Here is an 18,738-nt window from a genome sequence, read left to right on the forward strand (position 1 = left end):
ATTTCAAGAACATTTCTCAAAATAGGAAGCAAGGAACTCAGGACTCAAGAGTTCTGGGGCTGCCAAGAGCCACTTCAGCCACACATGACAACCTTAAGTGTCTTGGGAAACTATTATGATCAGAAGGGTCCATCCTCTCCCCTGCTATCCTCACCTTGTAGAATTAAAAGGAAAGATTTGCCAGAAATCAAAACATAATGAAACCAAAAACCATAAAACCCCAGAGACAGTGCATTTAACCTCAAAGCTGTTATTTAACCCTGCCTCCTGCCTCCCTTCCTTCCTTTCCCCTCCAGCCCCACCCACCCAGCCTCCCAGTCCTGACACTGGGCTCTTCCTTTTCTACACTTAAACAAGTAGTGATTCATGCTAGAAGCATGGCTCCCTGTGTCCCTTGGACCCTTGAAGAGAGAGCATCAGTCAGGAGGAGTCGATGGGAGGGGTGGGATAGGGTGGGAGTGGGGGGTGTATCTGCGGGGGAACATAGCAAGTGATGTAGAAAATCTAGTCTTTCCACCAAATTTTCTTTTCTTCCTGACCTGTTCAGGTAGCTCTGAGGAATTACTAATTGCTGTTATGAGTTCAGTTACTCTGCATCAAAACTTAACAAAAGCAGGAGTTAGGATACAGGGAGTCAGGTTTACACAATAAACCATGACTCATGCCTGAGGCTCAGAGGTCACAACCCCTGGTACCACCATAAACCAGAGCTGAGCGGTGCTCTGGCATTTTTCTTCCCTTAATGCACAAGTACTAACATTCTGTTACTTTAAAATATAAAAAAAAAATCAGTATGGAAGGGGCTGGGTTGGGGAGGGGTTCAGTAATTTTCATGCTTGAGGCCCTAGAGGTCCCAGGTTCAATTTCTAGCACCACCTTCAGCTTGAGCTGGGAAATGAATGCTCTGGTTACAAGCAATTCTAGCTGGGAAGCAGTAACAGAAAGCAGACTTTCCACCTTCTGCACCCAATAGTGATCCTGAGTCCATGCTCAGGGATAAAGAACAGGAAAGCTTCTAATGGAGGGGATGGGATGCAGAACTCTGGTAGTAGGAACTGTGTGGAATTGTACCCCTCTTATGCTATGGTCTTGTCGATCATTATTAAATCAATTTAAAAAATTAAAACTCAGTATTGTACCAAAGCAAAGGACTCTGGGGAGGGAGGAGGAAAACTTTGGGGGCAGTTTTGGGGGCCAGTGTAAGTGCATACATTACAATGCATAAGGACCCAGATTCAAGCCTCCCAGCCCCCACCTGCAGGGTTCTGATAGCTTCACAAGTGGTGAAACAGGGCTGCAGGTGTCTGTCTCTCCCCCTCTCAATTTCTGGCTGTCTCTATCCAATAAATAAAGATAATAATAAAAAAGTTTTTAAAATACTGTGTTGTGGCCAGGTAGATGCACAGTGGATAAAGCACTGGACTCTGTTCAGTGTGAGGTCCTGAGTTTGACCCCCAGTGTCACATATGCCAAAGTGGCACTCTGGTTCTCATCAATAAATAAAGCTTTCAAAGAGTTTATTGAGGCACACAATAAATACCTTGTCCAAATCTGCAATCAGGAGGGCTGGGAAGACAGCATAATGGCTATGCAAAGGGCTTTCAATCCTAAAACTTTGAGCTCCCAGGTTAATTCCTGAGCAAGCCTGAGCTGAGTAGTATTGTGAGAGAAAAAAAAGGGGGGGAGTCGGGCGGTAGCACAGCGGGTTGGGCGCAGGTGGCACAAAGCGCAAGGACCGGCGTTATGGATCCTGATTCAAGCCCCCGGCTCCCCACCTGCAGGGGAGTAGCTTCACAAGTGGTGAAGCAGGTCTGCAGGTGTCGTATCTTTCTCTCCCCCGTCTTCCCCTCCTCTCTCCATTTCTCTCTGTCCTGTCCAATGACAACAACAACAACTACAATTAAAAAACAAAAGTAAAATCTGGAAGCAGGGCCAAGAAATAGCTGACCCAGTAGAATGTAAGCCCCATCATGCATAAGGCCCTGGTTTCAAGGCCTGGAACCATATGAGAGCACTATAGGTAACACTAAGGGGAGCTCCATGGCTGGTGGAGTGATATTGTGGTATCTTTTCCGCTCTCCTGTCTCTTGCTCTTTAAAATAAAAATGATGGGGCACAGGGCGGTGGTGCAGCGGGTTAAGCGCACACGACATGAAGAGAAAGGACTGGTGTAAGGAACCTGGTTCGAGCCCCTGGCTCCCCACCTGCAGGGGGGTCCCTTTACAGGTGGTGAAGCAGGTTTGCAGGTGTCTTTCTTTTTCCCTCCTCTCTCGATTTCTCTGTCGTATCCAACAACAATATTACAACAATAATGAATGATAAACAATGATAAACAACAAGGGCAACAAAAGGGGGAAAAATAGCCTCCAGGAGCAGTGGATTCATGGTGCAGGCACCAAGCCCCAGCGATAACCCTGGAGGCAAATAAAAAATAAATAAATAAATAAAAATGATGGGGATGGGGGGGTTGCTTAGCAATGGTGTAACATATATATATATGTAACATATATATATGTTACATATATATATGTAATATATATATGTATATATGTAATATATATGTATATATTACATATATATGTAATATATATGTATATAATATATATGTAATACATATATATGTAATACATATATATGTAATATATGTATATATGTATATATAATATATATGTATATAATATATGTATATATGTAATATATATATATGTTACATATATATATATGTAATATATATATATGTAACATATATATATATATATGACCCTGGGTGGGGCTGGGTGGTGGTACGCCTGGTTGAGCGCACGTAATATACAATGTGCAAGGACCTGGTTTCAAGCTCCCGGTCCCCACCTGCATGGGGAAAGCTTTGCGAGTGGTGAAGCAGGGCTGCAGGTGTCTCTCTCCCTCTCTATCATCCCCTTCCCTCTTGATTCCTGGCTGTCCCTATCCAATCAATAGAGATAATTAAAAAATTTAAAAAAAAAAAGACCCTGAGTTTACTTTCCTGATAATAGATTTAAAAATAAAACCAACAAAAAACCTGTGACTATAGTTTACAGACTGTCCTCTCAAAAGAAAGAAAGCTTAGGCATCTTATTAGAATCTCTCCTTGCCCACTGACCACAGCTCCTGTCAGGGTTTTGCCTGGGTGGGTACCCACATGCACTTAACCACCAAGCTGAGGGTGCCCACAGGAGTGTGTTGGGAGCTTCCAGTGGGTCCAGTGGCGTGAAAGTGGCTTTAAAATCTAGCATCTGCACAGTGAGGTAGTAGTAGCAAACACTGATTGGTACACCTCCTAGGTAGCACAGTAGATACAGCATTGGAGTCTCAAGCTTGGGGTCCTGAGTTCAACCCGCAGCGTTCCATGTGCTGGAGTGATGCTCTGGTTCTTTATCCCTCCCACACCAATTCATCTTTTAAAACATCATTAACGATTCATGTCGTGTTTTCTTCTGTCATTCCTATAAGGATGGTGGCAACAAGTCAGATTCATCAATAGGACATGGCAAATGTATTGGCCGGGAGTGAGGGTCCTAGAAAATTAAAAGGTGGCACCACCACGTGGTAATTTTAACCTCACTCAGCCAACTTCCTTTAGTCCTCTGGCATTAAGAACAGTTTTTGTTTGTTTGTTTGTTGCCTCTAGGGTTATGGCTGGGGCTCGGTGCCTGCACTAGGAATCCACTGCTCCTGAAGGCTATTTTTTCCCATTTTTGTTGCCCTTGTTGGATAGGACAGAGAAATCAAGAAAGGAGGGGAGACCCAGAGAGGGATAGACACCCGCAGACCTGCTTCACCACTTGTGAGGTGACCCCCCCCCAAGATGGGGGGTGGGAATCGAACTGGGATCGTTAGGCCAGCCCTTGTGCTTTGCGCCAAGCACGCTTAACCCACTGCACTGCACTACCGCCTGACCCCCAAGAACAGTCTTTTTTTTTTTTTAGTATTTATTCCCTTTTTGTTGCCCTTGTTGTTTTATTGTTGTAGTTATTGTTGGATAGGACAGAGAGAAATGGCGAGAGAAGGGAAGACAGAGGGGGAAGAGACCTACAGACCTGCTTCACCACCTGTGAAGCGACTCCCCTATAGGTAGGGAGCCGGGGACTCAAACCAGTATCCTTACACTGGTCCTTGTGCTTTGTGCCACCTGCACTTAACCCGTTGCGCTACCACCCAACCCCCAAGAACTATCTTTAAGTGAAAGATCACCAGGTTTTTCTGGATTTAGAAAGACTTAAGTGTGGGTGCAAGATACACCATAATGATTATATAAAGGACTCCCATGCCTGAAGCTCTGAAGTCCCAGGTTAAATCCCCAGCACCATCAAAGCCAGAGCTAAGCAGTGTTCTGGTATATAACAAGCAAACCAACAAAACTATAACCTAGAGAGACCTCCTCCAGTCCTTCAAAGTGAGCAAACCATGCTGCTGGCAGACGAGTGCGTGCTCTCAGGGTGTGAGGCTACTTACCAAAAAGGAACAAAAGCGACAGCTGGTCAGAAATGACTCCATACTTGTATGGTGGGTTTGCTGCTGCCGCTTTCATCCTTTTTTTTTTTTCTCCTTTTCCTCCTCCAGGGTTATTGCTGGGCTCGGTGCCTGCACCATGAATCCACTGCTCCTGAAGGCCATTTTTCCCCCCTTTTGTTGCCCTTGTTGTAGCTTCGTTGTGGTTATTATTATTATTGCCCTTGTTGACGCAATTCGTTGTTGGATAGGAAAGAGAGAAATGGAGAGAGGAGGGGAAGACAGAGAAGGGGAGAGAAAGATAGACACCTGTAGACCTGCTTCACCGCCTGTGAAGCGACTCCCCTGCAGGTGGGGAGCCGGGGGCTCGAACCGGGATCCTTACGCCGGTCCCTGCGCTTTGCGCCGCATGTGCTTAACCCACTGCGCCACCGCCCGACCCCCTGCCGCTTTCATCCTTAATGTTGAGTTCAGTATTTTGAGCAGGTCCAACTTAAGACACTTCAGGTGACACAGCTCTTGTCGATGCAGCTTCGATAAAATGACAGATGAACTAATGACACTGACATTTACAAGAAGATAAAACCACTCCTGCCTTGGGCTAATGGAGCATTCTAGGGTGTAAGAGCTGCCTTTAGTCCTGCTGCTTGAGGTTCTCTCAGCTCTCAAAATATTTCCAGCTGTTGAGTTCATGCACAAACTTCAAAAATAAACACACACCTACTTTAGATCATCTCACAGAGTCCTGGATGCAATGTGCAATAATTCTTAAGGACTGATTTTTTGCAACAAATATTCATTTGATCAAATTATCAATTGATGACAAATGCAGATAGAATATGGAAGGATGTTGTGGTCCAGGAGGTGGCGCAGTGAATAAAACATTGGTTTCTCAACCATGAGGTCCTAAGTTCGATCCCCGGCAGCACATGTACCAGAGTGATGGCTGGTTCTTTCTCTACTATCGTTCTCATAAATAAATAAATAAATAAATAAATAAATAGATTCTAAGTGTGTGTGTATATATATGGAAGGATGCTAACTCCTTTTAAGGGCTTAAATATTCCAATACAGTCCCTTCCCTGTACCTTGTGTAGTAACCCAGGAGTTACCCAAGTCCAAAGTCCCAAAGTAGATTCCTCTGGATAGTTCAGGAATGAGACCTATGCAGAAATCATTTTCTGCTAATAGTTTATCTTCCTGCTTGACCACCTCCTCTAGGGGGCAGTAAAGTGGTGAAAATATTTATGGTAGGCTTAACAGAACAAAGGAGAGAAAATGATGGTATACCAAGGTCAAACATTCCCACCCCCCCAACCCCCAAAAGCAGCCAGGTTAACCAAAAAAGTTGATATTTTTACATGAAAAACAAGTATGGGAGAACCCAGCACATTTCTAAACAACTGGCTATGTTCCTTCATTGTGGTTAGAGGGAGTCCATGCGCGATTCTTAAGACTGTTCAAAGGCTATAAAATGTTCCGATTCGGGAATTTGGTGGTAGCACAGCCGGTTAAGCACAGATGGCACAAAGCACATGGACCAACCTAAGGCTCCCGGTTCGAGCCCCGGGTCCTCACCTGCAGGGGAGTCACTTTACAGGTGGTGAAGCAGGTCTGCAGGTGTCTTTCTCTCCCCCATCTTCCCCACCTTTCTCCATTTCTCTGTCCTATCTAACAGTGATGAGATGACATCAATTACAACAATAATAACTACAATGATAAAAAAAAAAAAAAACAAGGGCAACAAAAGGGAAAATAAATAAATACAAAAAAGAATTTTTTTAAACGTTCAGATTGGGCAGGAGGGGATAACATGGTTATGCAAAGACTCTTACACCTGAGGCTCCAAAGTCTCGGGTTCAATCTGCACTACCATAAACCTGAGCTGAGCAGTGCAAACAAACAAACAAAAAACATACACAAACAGACATATCTATTATTCAAACTTTTGAAATGTATCAATATATGAATTAAAATAACTTTTTGGAATATTGTATTGGCAAACATTTAGTTTGGGATGTTGCCCCCAAGTAGAAAAGGAAAAAGGTATTTAGAACAAACCTAGTAAAAGTCGTCACACTCTGGCACATGGCACTGTGTATCTGCAAAAGTAGTTCTTCTCAGTCTTGGGGTCGCCTGTTGACATTATTACCATAAATGAACACACACACACACACACACTCCAACTAGTAACTTTAATTTCTAATAATGGCAACAATTTGTCATTCCAGAAACAGTTTTAAGGAAGAAAGTCTTCCCTATAAAAATAAACTCATCAAAATTATAAATATTATAACTTTTAACTTCTGTGATTGAAAATGCTCCCCTGCAATATGAACCCTTCATTGAACATCATCCCTGGACCACCCATCACATACTGAAGAGAAACCAGCGTCACAGCAAAGCTTAATTTAACATAAGAATGTATGTGAGAATCTTTTTAAAACTGGCGATAGAGGCCTTTCTTTTACACATTAAAAATGCTGCTGCAGTAACCAGTGTTTGTGAGAGAACATAAACTGATGAAATTTTGATACAGTAATTTTTCCAACTTGCAACTTGTAGTGCACATGACAATGATCGAGGTTATACATAATAGCAGATGAGGATGCCTTTTTAGACAATCTACTTCAAGTAAAAAAAAAAAAAGAAAAAAGAAAAAAGAAAAGAAAAATCACAGATACCCATCAGCTACTTTAGGTTCTAACAGTGTCTTAATCTGTGAAACAAATGCTTCATAAAATATAAACTTACTGGGCTCGGTAATTCAAAGACCAGGTGGCTGCTAACAGTATACTCAAGCCCAAGCCACAGTATAAAAAAAAAAAATCCTGAAGGCATTCCCTGAACAATAAAGTGTCGGGTGACAATGTCACTAAAACCTCATGGATGCACTAGAAGACGTTTCCATGCAAAATTAAACAAGATGTGCCATACCTAGTTTATAGCTAGCTCAACCCGCCCCCCCCCCCCCAACAGTCCTTTAAAAGCTCAGAAAAATATGATTGTCTTGGTAAGGTATGTGGCACAGCAGAACCAACACTCACATCTGCCTCCAACAAGATGGGTGTTCTCTGAAAACCAGAAGAGCCACCAAGAGGAGAACAGAAATGCACTATTAAGGCACAGCTCACGTCAGAGGCAAAGAACTGAAGCACCTTGGAATTTCAAAAGGAATCCATTAGGTGTCACCAAAGTGTTAATAATTCCTTGGGAATTTATTTATAAACAAACAAACAAACAAACAAATCTAGACTACAAATTGATTGTTAAGGCCCCTCTGGAACCACAGTGTCCCTTCCCTGTTGTTTTCAGACTAACTTGCTAAAATGAGGCCACTGAATCTGGCTTTGTAAAGAAGGCTTCTATTGCACATGCAATTCTTTGGTTGGTGTAAGGAACACGCACGTTTGCTCCCTTCTTTATATAGACGAAGCCAGTGTGGGGGAGCTAACTGGGTGTGGGCTCCCTGGCTCCTCCTTAGTTAAGTCCTGCTTTGGAAATGATCTGACAGCACTCACTGTGTCTGTAGTCCGTATCCCTCCTCTCCAGGATTTCAACAGATTTCAGTTTAGAAGAGAAAGGCAGAAGAAAGCAGGGGAAGAAGGAAGAGGACGGAAAGGGAAAGGGAAGCGCATAATGAAGGGGAAGGAGTTATCTGACTGCCCCCTTAGCTAGTAGGGGTGACAATACCCAGTGCGAAACTCTGACAACAGGGAGAGGGGGTGGAAGAGTTCTCAAATGGTCACCATCGTCACCTACCCAGAGAAACTGCACCATTAGACCTTACACTGTAGGAAGGCAGAATTCAGGGTCCAGCACCCCACAGGTAATTCCAGCAGCATGAGGTTCATCTCTGGACAGGTCTGGAAGGTCCACCTGCCAGCCTCAGGTCAGCTAGTTGCAGCTCTGGAGTCTCTCCTTACTGGTGTGGTTCCTACTTCCCTTGTCCCTGTTCCTACATTTTACTCATCAGGAAACCAAGTAACCCTAGAACGTGTCTCAAACCAGAATGCTTCTACTTAGTTTACAAGCATGCGTTCTTATTCCTCTACCATCTACTCAAACTCCTCAAGTCCATCACAGTTCCCCACAAGCCTGCCTCAAATGCCTTCTTTCAAACTTGCTCTTTACTTTCTTTGTCAAACTCCTCCAAAATTCCTCAGCTTTCCTAGCTTCCTGTGCCTTTCAGTTCACTGAAATTGTTTCCTGACATAAAAAAAAGAAGAAAAGACAGGTAGTATCAACACAGGATTAAGTATTTAAATAGATTCCTTGTTAAGCTCTCAAAAATCATTCAAATATCCTTGAGCTTAACATCTTCATCATGTAATTAAAATAACAAAAGAAAATAATGGGGTAGGAGGAAGAATCACCATGAGCCTAAGCTTCAAAGCATCTGGTTAGAATGCTCGAGATTAGACTACAGATTCACAGCTTTTGCTGAGAGGTAACACTGCTGCAGTGCTGTAACAGAACAAGCTTGCAAGACCCCTTACAGAGGGCAAATGAGGTGCAGGATGTGGTGTGACCAGCCTGAGGAACTAAATCTAGAGATAAAAGGGGGGAGACGGGAGCATCACGGGGCAAGAAAACAGCCCTCCGACAAGAGACCCTGGGGCTGGCTTGTACATGGGTCCTGCGCTGTCCCTGAGTAGCAGGGAGCTCCACGCTCTAGTCGGGTTTCCACACCTCCTGGAGGGCTTCTTCTAGCTTCTGTCTGTAGGCTGTGTAGCGTTTCTTCAGGTTCTGCAGCTGATCATCTTCTTCCTTGTCCAAGATGCGCAAGAAATTCTGTAGCTCTGGGAGACTGAAGGCTTCCCACTGCAAGGGAGTGAGAGGGAGAAGGAGGGAGAGGGGGAGAGGGGGGAAAGTTTCAGGTGTTCAGTTCAGTGTCAAGTCTTTGGAATGACAACCCTGGAGGTATGGCTACCCCACTCCCAGCAAGCCCAGTTCTCTGTCTCAGAAGCCAAACTGTAAAGAGAGCTGGGTGAAGTCTGTTCTGCCTCGGCTCAACCAAATACACATCTCTCCTGTTCTCTCACTACTGGTCCAAAAGTCTCTAAATTCTGAAGTCCACTGGACATTCTCATTCCTGATCTGACTACCAAAGGCTTTAAAAAATAACTCTACAGGGCCTAGGAGGTGGTGCAGTGGATACAGTGTTGGTCTCTTGAGCATGAGGTCCCAAGTTCAACCCCCCAGGACTCTCGTGCCAGACTCTTGCTCTGGTTCTCTCTCCCTCACCCATCAAGGTTCCACACACTCTTCATCTTCCCTCAACTTAGAAACATCACTGTCAGGAGTCGGGCGGTAGCGTAGCAGGTTAAATGCACCTGGTGCAAACTGCAAGGACCAGGATAAGGATCCCAGTTCGAGCCCTCAGCTCCCCACCTGCAGGGGAGTCGCTTCACAGGTGAAGCAGGTCTGCAGGTGTCTATCTTTCTCTCCTCCGCCTCTCTCCATTTCTCTCTGTCCTATCTAACAATGACGACATCAATAACAATAGCAATAATAACTACAACAATAAAACAAGGGCAACAAAAGGGAAAATAAATATTTAAAAAACAAAAACAGAAAAGAAAGAAACATCATTGTCCTCTATCTCACCTCCCACACTCCTTTTTTTTTTTTTTTTTGCCTCCAGGGTTATCGCTTGGGCTCAGTGATTACACTACAAATCCACTGCTCCTGGAGGCCATTTTTCCCATTTTGTTGCCCTTGTTATTATTGTTGTTGTTACTGTTATTGTTGGTAGTGCTATTGTAGTTGGATAGGACAGACAGAAATCGAGAGAGGAGTGGTAGACAGAGAAGGGGAGAGAAAGCAGCTGCAGACCTCCTTTACCAGTTGTGAAGTGACCTCCCTGCAGGTGGGGATCCTGGGGCTCGAACCAGGATCCTTGAGCTGGTCCTTGCACTTTGCGCTGTGTGTTTAATCCGCTGCACTACCACTCACTCCCCCTCCCACACTCAAATCTTACCATTTTTTAACAGATCCCCAATGGCCTGCTTTTCCCCTTTTCTACTGCTCCTGGATCCCTGGGATGGCCACCATTTGACCTTGTCATCCCACTCTTCCAAGCCCTAATCAGAGTATTTCTCTGCTAACTCTGAAAGGGCACAGCCTCTGTAGCCTCATCTCTTGGTCAGTTCCATCCCTTTTTTTTTTTTTTTTTGCCTCATCGCCGGGGCTTGGTGCCTGCACTGAGAATCCCCACTGCTCCTGGAGGCCATCTTTTTTCCTCTGTTGTTGGTACTGTTGTTGCCACTGTTGTTGTTTGATAGGACAGAGAAATTGAGAAAAGAGGGGAAAGACAGAGGGGGAGAGAAAGAAAGACATCTGCAGACCTGCTTCACTATTTGTGAAGTGATCCCCCTACAACTGGGAAGCCGGGGGCTTGAACCAGGATCCATCTACTTCATATTCTATGCGCTTAATACAGTGCGCTACCTACTGCCCACCCCTTCTTTCTTTTCTTTCTTTCTCTCTTTTCTTTTTATTATTATTATCTATATTTATTGGATAGACTGTCAGAAATCAAGAGGGTAGGGGGAGATAGAGAGGGAGAGAGAAAGAGAGACACCTGCAGCCCTGCTTCACCACTTGCAAAGCTCTCCCCCTGCAGGTGGGGACCAGGGGCTCAAATACGGTCCTCACACATTGTATGTAACGTGCACTCAAACCATGTGCGCCACCACCTGGCCCCTTCCTTTCTTTCTTTCTTTTTAATGAAAGATACTGATAGACACCAGAGCACTGCTCAACTCTGGCTTATGGTGATGCTGGGGACTGAAGTCAGGACCTCAGAACCTCAGGGATGAAAGTCTTTTGCATAAGACTTAATGCTGTCTCCCTAGTACCTCCTCCCACCCCCATAGCTTTCTTTGTGTAAGTTCTCTCCTTCTTCACTTTGCCTGGTTAAAAAAAAAAATTCTACTCAACCTTCAAGCTTGAGTTTAAATGCCAATTTCTCTAAGAAGCCTTCTACAATCTGCCTCTTCACCACCACCACATACAACACCAGTACAAACTTTCAATGAGCACAGGTATCCCTGATCACAAAAGACTTGCGCATCATTGATTCCCTCAGTGCCTCTTTTGCCTTTACCTTATCTATACCACAATTGTTGTTATTTCTCACTATTTGAGTTTGTCTCTTGTCTTTGAGGCTTTCCCCCTCCCCCCAATAACACCTGCTACTTATCAGGAACAAAGCAAACCTTTCAATTTTTTTTTTAAGATTTTATTTATTTATGAGAAAGATAGGAAGAGATAGAAAGAACCAGACATCACTCTGGCACATGTGCTGCCGGGGATCAAACTCGGGACCTCATGCTTGAGAGTCCAAACCTTTACCACTGCGCCACCTCCCGGACCTCTTCAATGTTTTAATTATAGCAGTAAATATCAAAAATGGTCTATGACATCACCTAGACAACCCTCCCCTACATGACTGCCGCTCTCAAAAGGGGTCCCAGAGTCCTGGCTGAAGGTTTCTGCCACATGGGGTGAGGAAAGGGGAATGAGAAGAAAAACCATTGGGGGTCGAGTGGGGAGTTGGGGTGTGTGTAGTTCTAAGCTGGTTAGTAAAGAAAAAAAATTGGAGTTGGGCAGTAGCGCAGTGGGTTAAGCACATGTGGCTCAAAGCATAAGGACCAGCGTGCGGATCTGGTTCAAGCCCCCGGCTCCCCACCAGCTGGGGAGTCACTTCACAGGCAGTGAAGCAGGTCTGCAGGTGTCTATCTTTCTCTCCCCCAATTTGCCTTCCCCTCCTCTCTCCATTTCTCTCTGTCCTAACCAACAACAACGACAGCAATAAAAACAAGAATAATGGGAGTCAGGCAGTAGCGCAGTGGGTTAAGCGCATGTGGCGCAAAGCGCAAGGACCAGTGTAAGGATGCCAGTTAGAGCCCCTGGCTCCCCTTCTGCAGGGGAGTCACTTCACAGGCGGTGAAGGGGGTCTGCAGGTGTCTGTTTTTCTCTCCCCGTCTTCCCTTCCTGTCTCCATTTCTCTCTGTCCTATCCAACAACAACAACATCAGTAACAACAACAATAGTAACTACAACAACAATCAAAAGGGCAACAAAAGGGAAAATAAATATAAAAAATTTTTAAAAACAACAATAATAACTACAACAATAAAATAACTAGGGCAACAAAAGGGGGGAAAAAAATAGCCTCCAGGAGCAGTGGATTCATGTGTGTAAGCACCAGCACCGAGCCCCAGCAATAACCCTGGAGACAAAAAAAAAAAAAAAAAAAAAGTTTCTTTTTCACTTCTGTTAAGCTATCCAAAATAAGGGCATTATATACCACCGCCACCCCCACCCCCCAATTCTCTAATCACTACAGAAAGTCTCTACCCGACTTAACCATAAATAACTGAGAAACAAGACCACCAGACAGAAGTCTAATAAAGCAGTCTGGGACATGAAAATACCATGTAAGTTTCAAAACTAAGCTAACATGATCTCCTGCTGGATCATGGATCTCTAATTTCACTCAACTATGAGCAGTGCTTAGAAAACCAACACAAAAAATGAGACAAGACTATTCTGACATGTCTGGATTCAGCTTTCAGGAGAAATATTGTTACATGCCAAACTAAAACTTATGTCATCCCCCCCCCCCCCAATGAATGAATTTTAAAACCTTCAAGGTCAGAGATGTAGTCACTGGTGGAGCACATACTTTGCTTGCATAAGGCCTTGGGTTCAATCCTCAGGACTCTTCCAAGCCCTCCCCCGCAAAAGTTGAAAATCAAAAAAAATTCAAAAATGTTCAAAAAACACTGTCTTTCCTAAAACTCCATAATCAAAGCTTCTTTTTACATTTGTGATTTTTATGATCATATAATTTGCAAGTTATATGTACACACATTTCTAATTTGGGCTCAAAAATATTTTAATCTTAGACCCGCTTTACACGCTTTAAAATTAAGAACTAAAAGAATAAGAAGAGTGATTCAACATCATATTCCCAATATAACAAAAGGAACCGTTAGTAGTCTGGGAGGTGGTGCAGTGGTTAAGACATTGAACTGTCAAGCATGAGGTCCCAAGTTCAATCCTGGGCAGCACATGTACCAGAGTGATGTCTGGTTCTTTCTCTCGCATATCTTTCTCATGAGTAAATAAATAAAATCTTAAAAACAAACAAAAAGAAAGGAACCGTTAAAGGAGCTGGGGCCTGGTGCCCCAGCATTTTTAGAGGTGGAGGAGGTTTCATAACACAGAAGCTTCCTCAATGTAGTGGGGCTAGAGCTCAAACCTAGGCCATAAACAGCAAAGCAACAACACACCACCCAAATAAGCTATCCGCCCACCCCACCCACTTTTTTTTTTTTAGGTTAACTTACTTTTATGAAAGTGAGAAGAAGAACACTGACCAAAAGTTGGGAATACTTGGAAAGTAGAAACCATGTAGCCCAGGAGGTGGCACAGTGGATAAAGTGTCAGTGTCAAGCGCAAGGACCTGTAAGGATTCCGGTTCAATCCCCCCTCCCCCCACAGGGGAGTCGATTCACAGGTGGTGAAGCCAGTCTCTGTCTTACCCCCCTCTCTCCGTTTCTCTCTGTCCTATCCAACAATAACTACATCAACAACAATAATAACTATAACAATAAAAACAACAAGGGCATCAAAAGGAAATAAAATATTTTTTAAAAAAGTGTCAGTGAATAAAGTGTCCCCACCCCCCCAGTGATTATCTGGAGTTCTCTCCCTCTCATTAACTAAAAATAAAAAGTCAGTGGAGACAGACAGCATAATGGTTATGCAAAAAGATTTTCATGTCTGAGACCCCAAAGTGCCAGATTCAACCCCTGTACCACCCACCGTGAGAACTAAGCAGTATTCTCATAAAAAAAGAAAATTCTTAAAAATTAAGAGAGTTTTCTTCCTCCCCGCCTAGCAAGATAAAAGAGCACCTCAACCATATGCAAGAGTGAATATAGTGCCTACTACGGCTCCTGGTTCCCCAACCTTCAACCTATTAACTCTTTTCACTGCATTATAAAATGTTATCCATGGACAATTCTTTTTTTATTGTTGTTGTGATTATTATTGTTGTTGATGATGTCACTGTTGTTGGATAGAACAGAGGAATGGAGAGAAAAGGATAAGACAGAGAGGGAGAGAGAAAGATAGACACCTGCAGACCTGCTCCACTGTCTGTGAAGTGACTCCCCTACAGGTAGGGAGCTGAAGGCTCAAACCGGGATCATTATGCTAGTCCTTGCGCTTTGCACCAACTGCGCATAACCTGCTACACTACTGCCTGACACCCCCCGCCCCAGACAATTCTTACCAGCAGTTCCTATTCCAGACAGAAAACTGAAACCCAGAGTTTGTGGAGAATTACTCGTGTCATTTCAGATTGACACTTGATTTAGAAGGACAGTCGAGGCTGCTTTTTCCTTTAACTGAACAGACCTAAAATATCCTCCTCTCTGGATAGAAAACAACAAATGATACAGCTATAAGTGTAATTCCTAATTATTGGGGTTGGGGTGGATTCCAGGAAGTTAAATGTCTTTCATAGTAAAGAGATTGAATTTCTTTTTATTTCCCTTTAGAATGAATTAGCCTGGGGACTTTTGTTAGCAGCAAACATATGGAGAGTATCAACTTTCAAAGTTCAGCTGGATTCAAGTAACTGGTGGACAGAAGGGATGAAAATGACCCTGAGAGAAGAGCAAGTAGATAAAATTTTATTTTCCTCCTTCTTCTCTTAAAATTACCCACCAATATCATGAATGCTGTCGATTATATTGTGGCTTAACTTGGGCTCATTTCTGACAAAATCATAAACACACAGAAAGCTGTCTTCTAAGAGACCACCTCCCCCTCCTCCCTTTCCTCTTCCTGTTCCTGCCCACTGGCAAAGTCACGAGACTATTGAGATAAAACAGGGATGGGCAGCTGGTCTGTACAGTTTTAAGAAAGAATGAATCATCACTTACCTCTCCAATTTCATGTTCTCGAAGAACAAAACTAAGTGTGTCTGTTCTGGGCCCTGCTACCAAACGCAGGTAGAGTGGATGTTCCCGGTCTGAGAGCTTACACGCGTAGACTGGAAAGGAAACGAGTAGCAGATCACACACAGGGTACTTAATCCTTCCCTCAGCAACACCCTCACCATCCCCTCCTCCTGATCAAGGCCCAGTCCATGACACCTCAGCCACCAAGTCACCAATCTATTTTTTTTTTAATCTACTCTTTCTAGTCTATCCACACAGTATAATATGTGCCTTGAAAAAAGAAATAATTTGAAAGAATGAATTTCAATAGGCATAAGTCCCAAAATGGACTATAATTAATACTAGATTAAAAAAAAAAAAAAACGATGGAAGCCAGGTGGTGGCGCGGCAGGTTAAGTGCACATGGTGGAAAGCGCAAGGACCAGCATCAGGATCCCAGATCAAGCTCCCAGCTCTCCACCTGCAGAGGGTCACTTCACTGGTGGTGAAGCAGGTCTGCAGGTGTCTGTCTTTCTCTCTCCCTCTCTGTCTTCTCCTCCCCTCTCCATTTATCTCTGTCCTATCCAACAACAACAACCACAATGACAACACCAATAATAACAACGATAAACAACAAGGGCAACAAAAGGGGAAAAAAAAAATCCAAAAAAGTTAAAGGATCTGTAACTCCTTTGGAAACAATATACATCATTCAGGGGCCTAGGAAGTGGCACCGCAGATAAAATATTAAACTTGTGGTCAGGTTCAATGGAGTTTAATACCCAGCAATGCATATGCCAGAATGATGCTCTAGGCTTCCCCCCCACCCCAATGTATATATAAACATAAAATTTTTTAAAAGAAATCTACCATTCAGGAGCCAGTGGTGCCACACCTGGTTGAGCACACATGTTACAATGCACAAAGACCCATGTTCAAGTCCCCCATCCCCACCTGCAGGGGGAAAGCTTTGCAAGTGGTGAAGCAGTGCTGTGGGTGTCTCTCTGTCTTTCTCCCTGTCAATCTCTCTATTCCCTCTCAATTTCTGGCTGTCTCTATCCAGTGAGTAAATAACGACAGTATATATCTTAAAAAAAAAAAAAAAAAAAAAGGAAATCTACCATTCAAAAGAACATAAAATCAGAACTCTATAAACAAATCTACAAATAAAAAGCCAAACATGTAGTCCAGAAGGTGGTGCAGTAGATAAAGCATTGGATTCTCAAGCAGGAGGTCCCGAGTTCAATCCCTGGTAACACATGTACGAGAGTGGTATCTGGTCCCTTCTCTCTCTCTCTCTCTCATCTTTCTCATAATTAAATAAATTCTTTAAAAAATAAAATAAAATAAAAGGGAGTCGGGCGGTGGCACAGCGGGTTAAGTGCAAGTGGCTAGAAGCGCAAGGACCGGCATAAGGATCCCAGTTTGAGCCCCCGGCTCCCCACCTACAGGGGAGTCGCTTCACTAGTGGTGAAGCAGGTCTGCAGGTGTCTATCTTTCTCTCCCCCCCCCCGCCTTCCCCTCCTCTCTCCATTTCTCTCTGTCCTATCCAACAACAACAACATCAATAACAACAATAATAACCACAAGAATGTTAAACAACAAGGGCAACAAAAGGGAAAATAAACAAATAAATATAAAATAAAATAAAAATAAAAAGCCAAACAGAATCTCTGATGGCTTTCAGCACAGCTACATGGATCTCAGGCCACATACGGAGTGCTGGCATTGCCTGTAGTGTTCAAAGATGTGCAGTCATAAGGGTACAATTGCAACAGGAAGATATTACTATCAGATGTGCAGGCATCATCCAGGTAAGCAGGCAAAGACACTGGCAAGATTAAACTGTCAACCTGTGCTGTTTTGGCACTTCTGGATACAAATGCAATGTAAGTGCTAATTTCGCTGTAGTTTAAACTTCCCTTTGAGGCTGTGCCTGTGACCTTTTGAGGGTAGGAACCTCGGTCTGTTCATCTCCGTGCTCTGCAAAACCCAGCTTGTGCTCTATGTACAAGAAGTATACACGCTTGACCAACTAGCTGGGTTTCAGCCCAGCGTAACCTAAGGGCATATCCATCATATCAAGGTTAATTTATATTCTTTTATTCCTTTTTCCCAGAAAAGCTAGAGATAGCTTACAAATAGACACCATTTTTCCTAAATATTTATTTATTTATTCCCTTTTGTTGCCCTTGTTTTTATTGTTGTAGTTATTGATGTTGTTGGATAGGACAGAGAGAAACAGAGATGGGGAAGACAGAGAGGGGGAGAGAAAGTTACCTGCAGACCTGCTTCACTGCCTGTGAAGCGACTCCCCGGCTAGTGGGGAGCCGGGGGCTCGAACCAGGATCCTTAAGCCAGTCCTCACGCTTTACGCCACCTGTGCTACCGTTTTACTGTGCACACACCATTTTTTCAATGAGCACATAGTGATCATCCAATCTAGTCTCTGGTATCTGTTTCTGTTGCATACTACCTGACCTGGAGTACCTCACTCAGTTTCAAGCAGTAGTTTAATATTATCTTTGTATTCACTGAATGTAGGTTGGTTTTAAGTTCAGGCAGGCAGACTCCAAACCAAAATGCTATTCACCCACTCACTGTACATGCTTCTGGGTGACAGAGTGCCAAAATGCCGCGGTGTGAAGCCCAGAGAGACAAACTACCGAGACAGGAGAGGCCAGGGCTGTGTTTCTTATGTCAGCAACCCTTAAACACAGGACTGTAACACAGGTGCACTTCCCTGTCTCGGAATAGGAGAGCGAAAACCCACCTGCCACCCACTGCATGTTCAGAAACACATCAAATGTAGAATGTGCCACAGAAAACGTCAAACACGGGTGTTCTTTCTAATCCTAAGAAGCACTAAAGCCAAAGCAGTAGGGGCCAGGAGACGGCAAGTAAAGCTAAGTGTGACGCCCTGGGTTTGATCCTGAGAACCGCATGGGAGTGCCACAGATGGTGCCCAGGGAACTCTATGGGCTGGGAGGCAGTGCTTTGGTATCTCTCTCTCCTTCTGCCCTACCTCTCTAAAAGTAAAGAACTTTAAAAAAATAAAAAATGGGCTGGGAGGGGGCAGCTCAGCAATATTGTGCGTGTGGCAAAGTTCTGTGCTTACAACCTAGTGCTACATTCTAAAAATCAAAACTGTTAAGCCTGTCCCCCCACACACATCACACACAAAGGCCTGAAATAGACTTGCAGGCAGCCAGGAAGCATCAGGTTTCCACCATGATCAGCATGGCTCCCAGAATCCGGCCTTTGGCCCTGACAGTATAACGGACATAGATACACCTACTCTTCC

The 18,738-nt window shown here is 43.8% G+C and overlaps 2 protein-coding genes across 2 annotated transcripts in view; one reads left to right on the forward strand and one right to left on the reverse strand.

Moving 5' to 3' along the window:
- GNS (glucosamine (N-acetyl)-6-sulfatase) overlaps nt 1–18,738 on the forward strand; it is a 68,833-nt gene that overhangs the window by 46,732 nt on the left and 3,363 nt on the right. The window lies entirely within an intron of this gene.
- RASSF3 (Ras association domain family member 3) overlaps nt 7,919–18,738 on the reverse strand; it is a 99,501-nt gene continuing 88,681 nt past the window's right edge. The window contains exons 4-5 of the mRNA XM_007516860.3: nt 15,438–15,547; nt 7,919–9,294 (exon numbers count right to left, since the gene is read on the reverse strand). Coding sequence (XP_007516922.1) covers nt 9,145–9,294; nt 15,438–15,547 — 260 coding nt within the window. The 3' untranslated portion in view covers nt 7,919–9,144. The remainder of the gene's footprint in view (nt 9,295–15,437; nt 15,548–18,738) is intronic.

The sequence above is a fragment of the Erinaceus europaeus genome, chromosome 7 (assembly GCF_950295315.1).
Source record: "Erinaceus europaeus chromosome 7, mEriEur2.1, whole genome shotgun sequence".
Taxonomy (NCBI): domain Eukaryota; kingdom Metazoa; phylum Chordata; class Mammalia; order Eulipotyphla; family Erinaceidae; genus Erinaceus; species Erinaceus europaeus.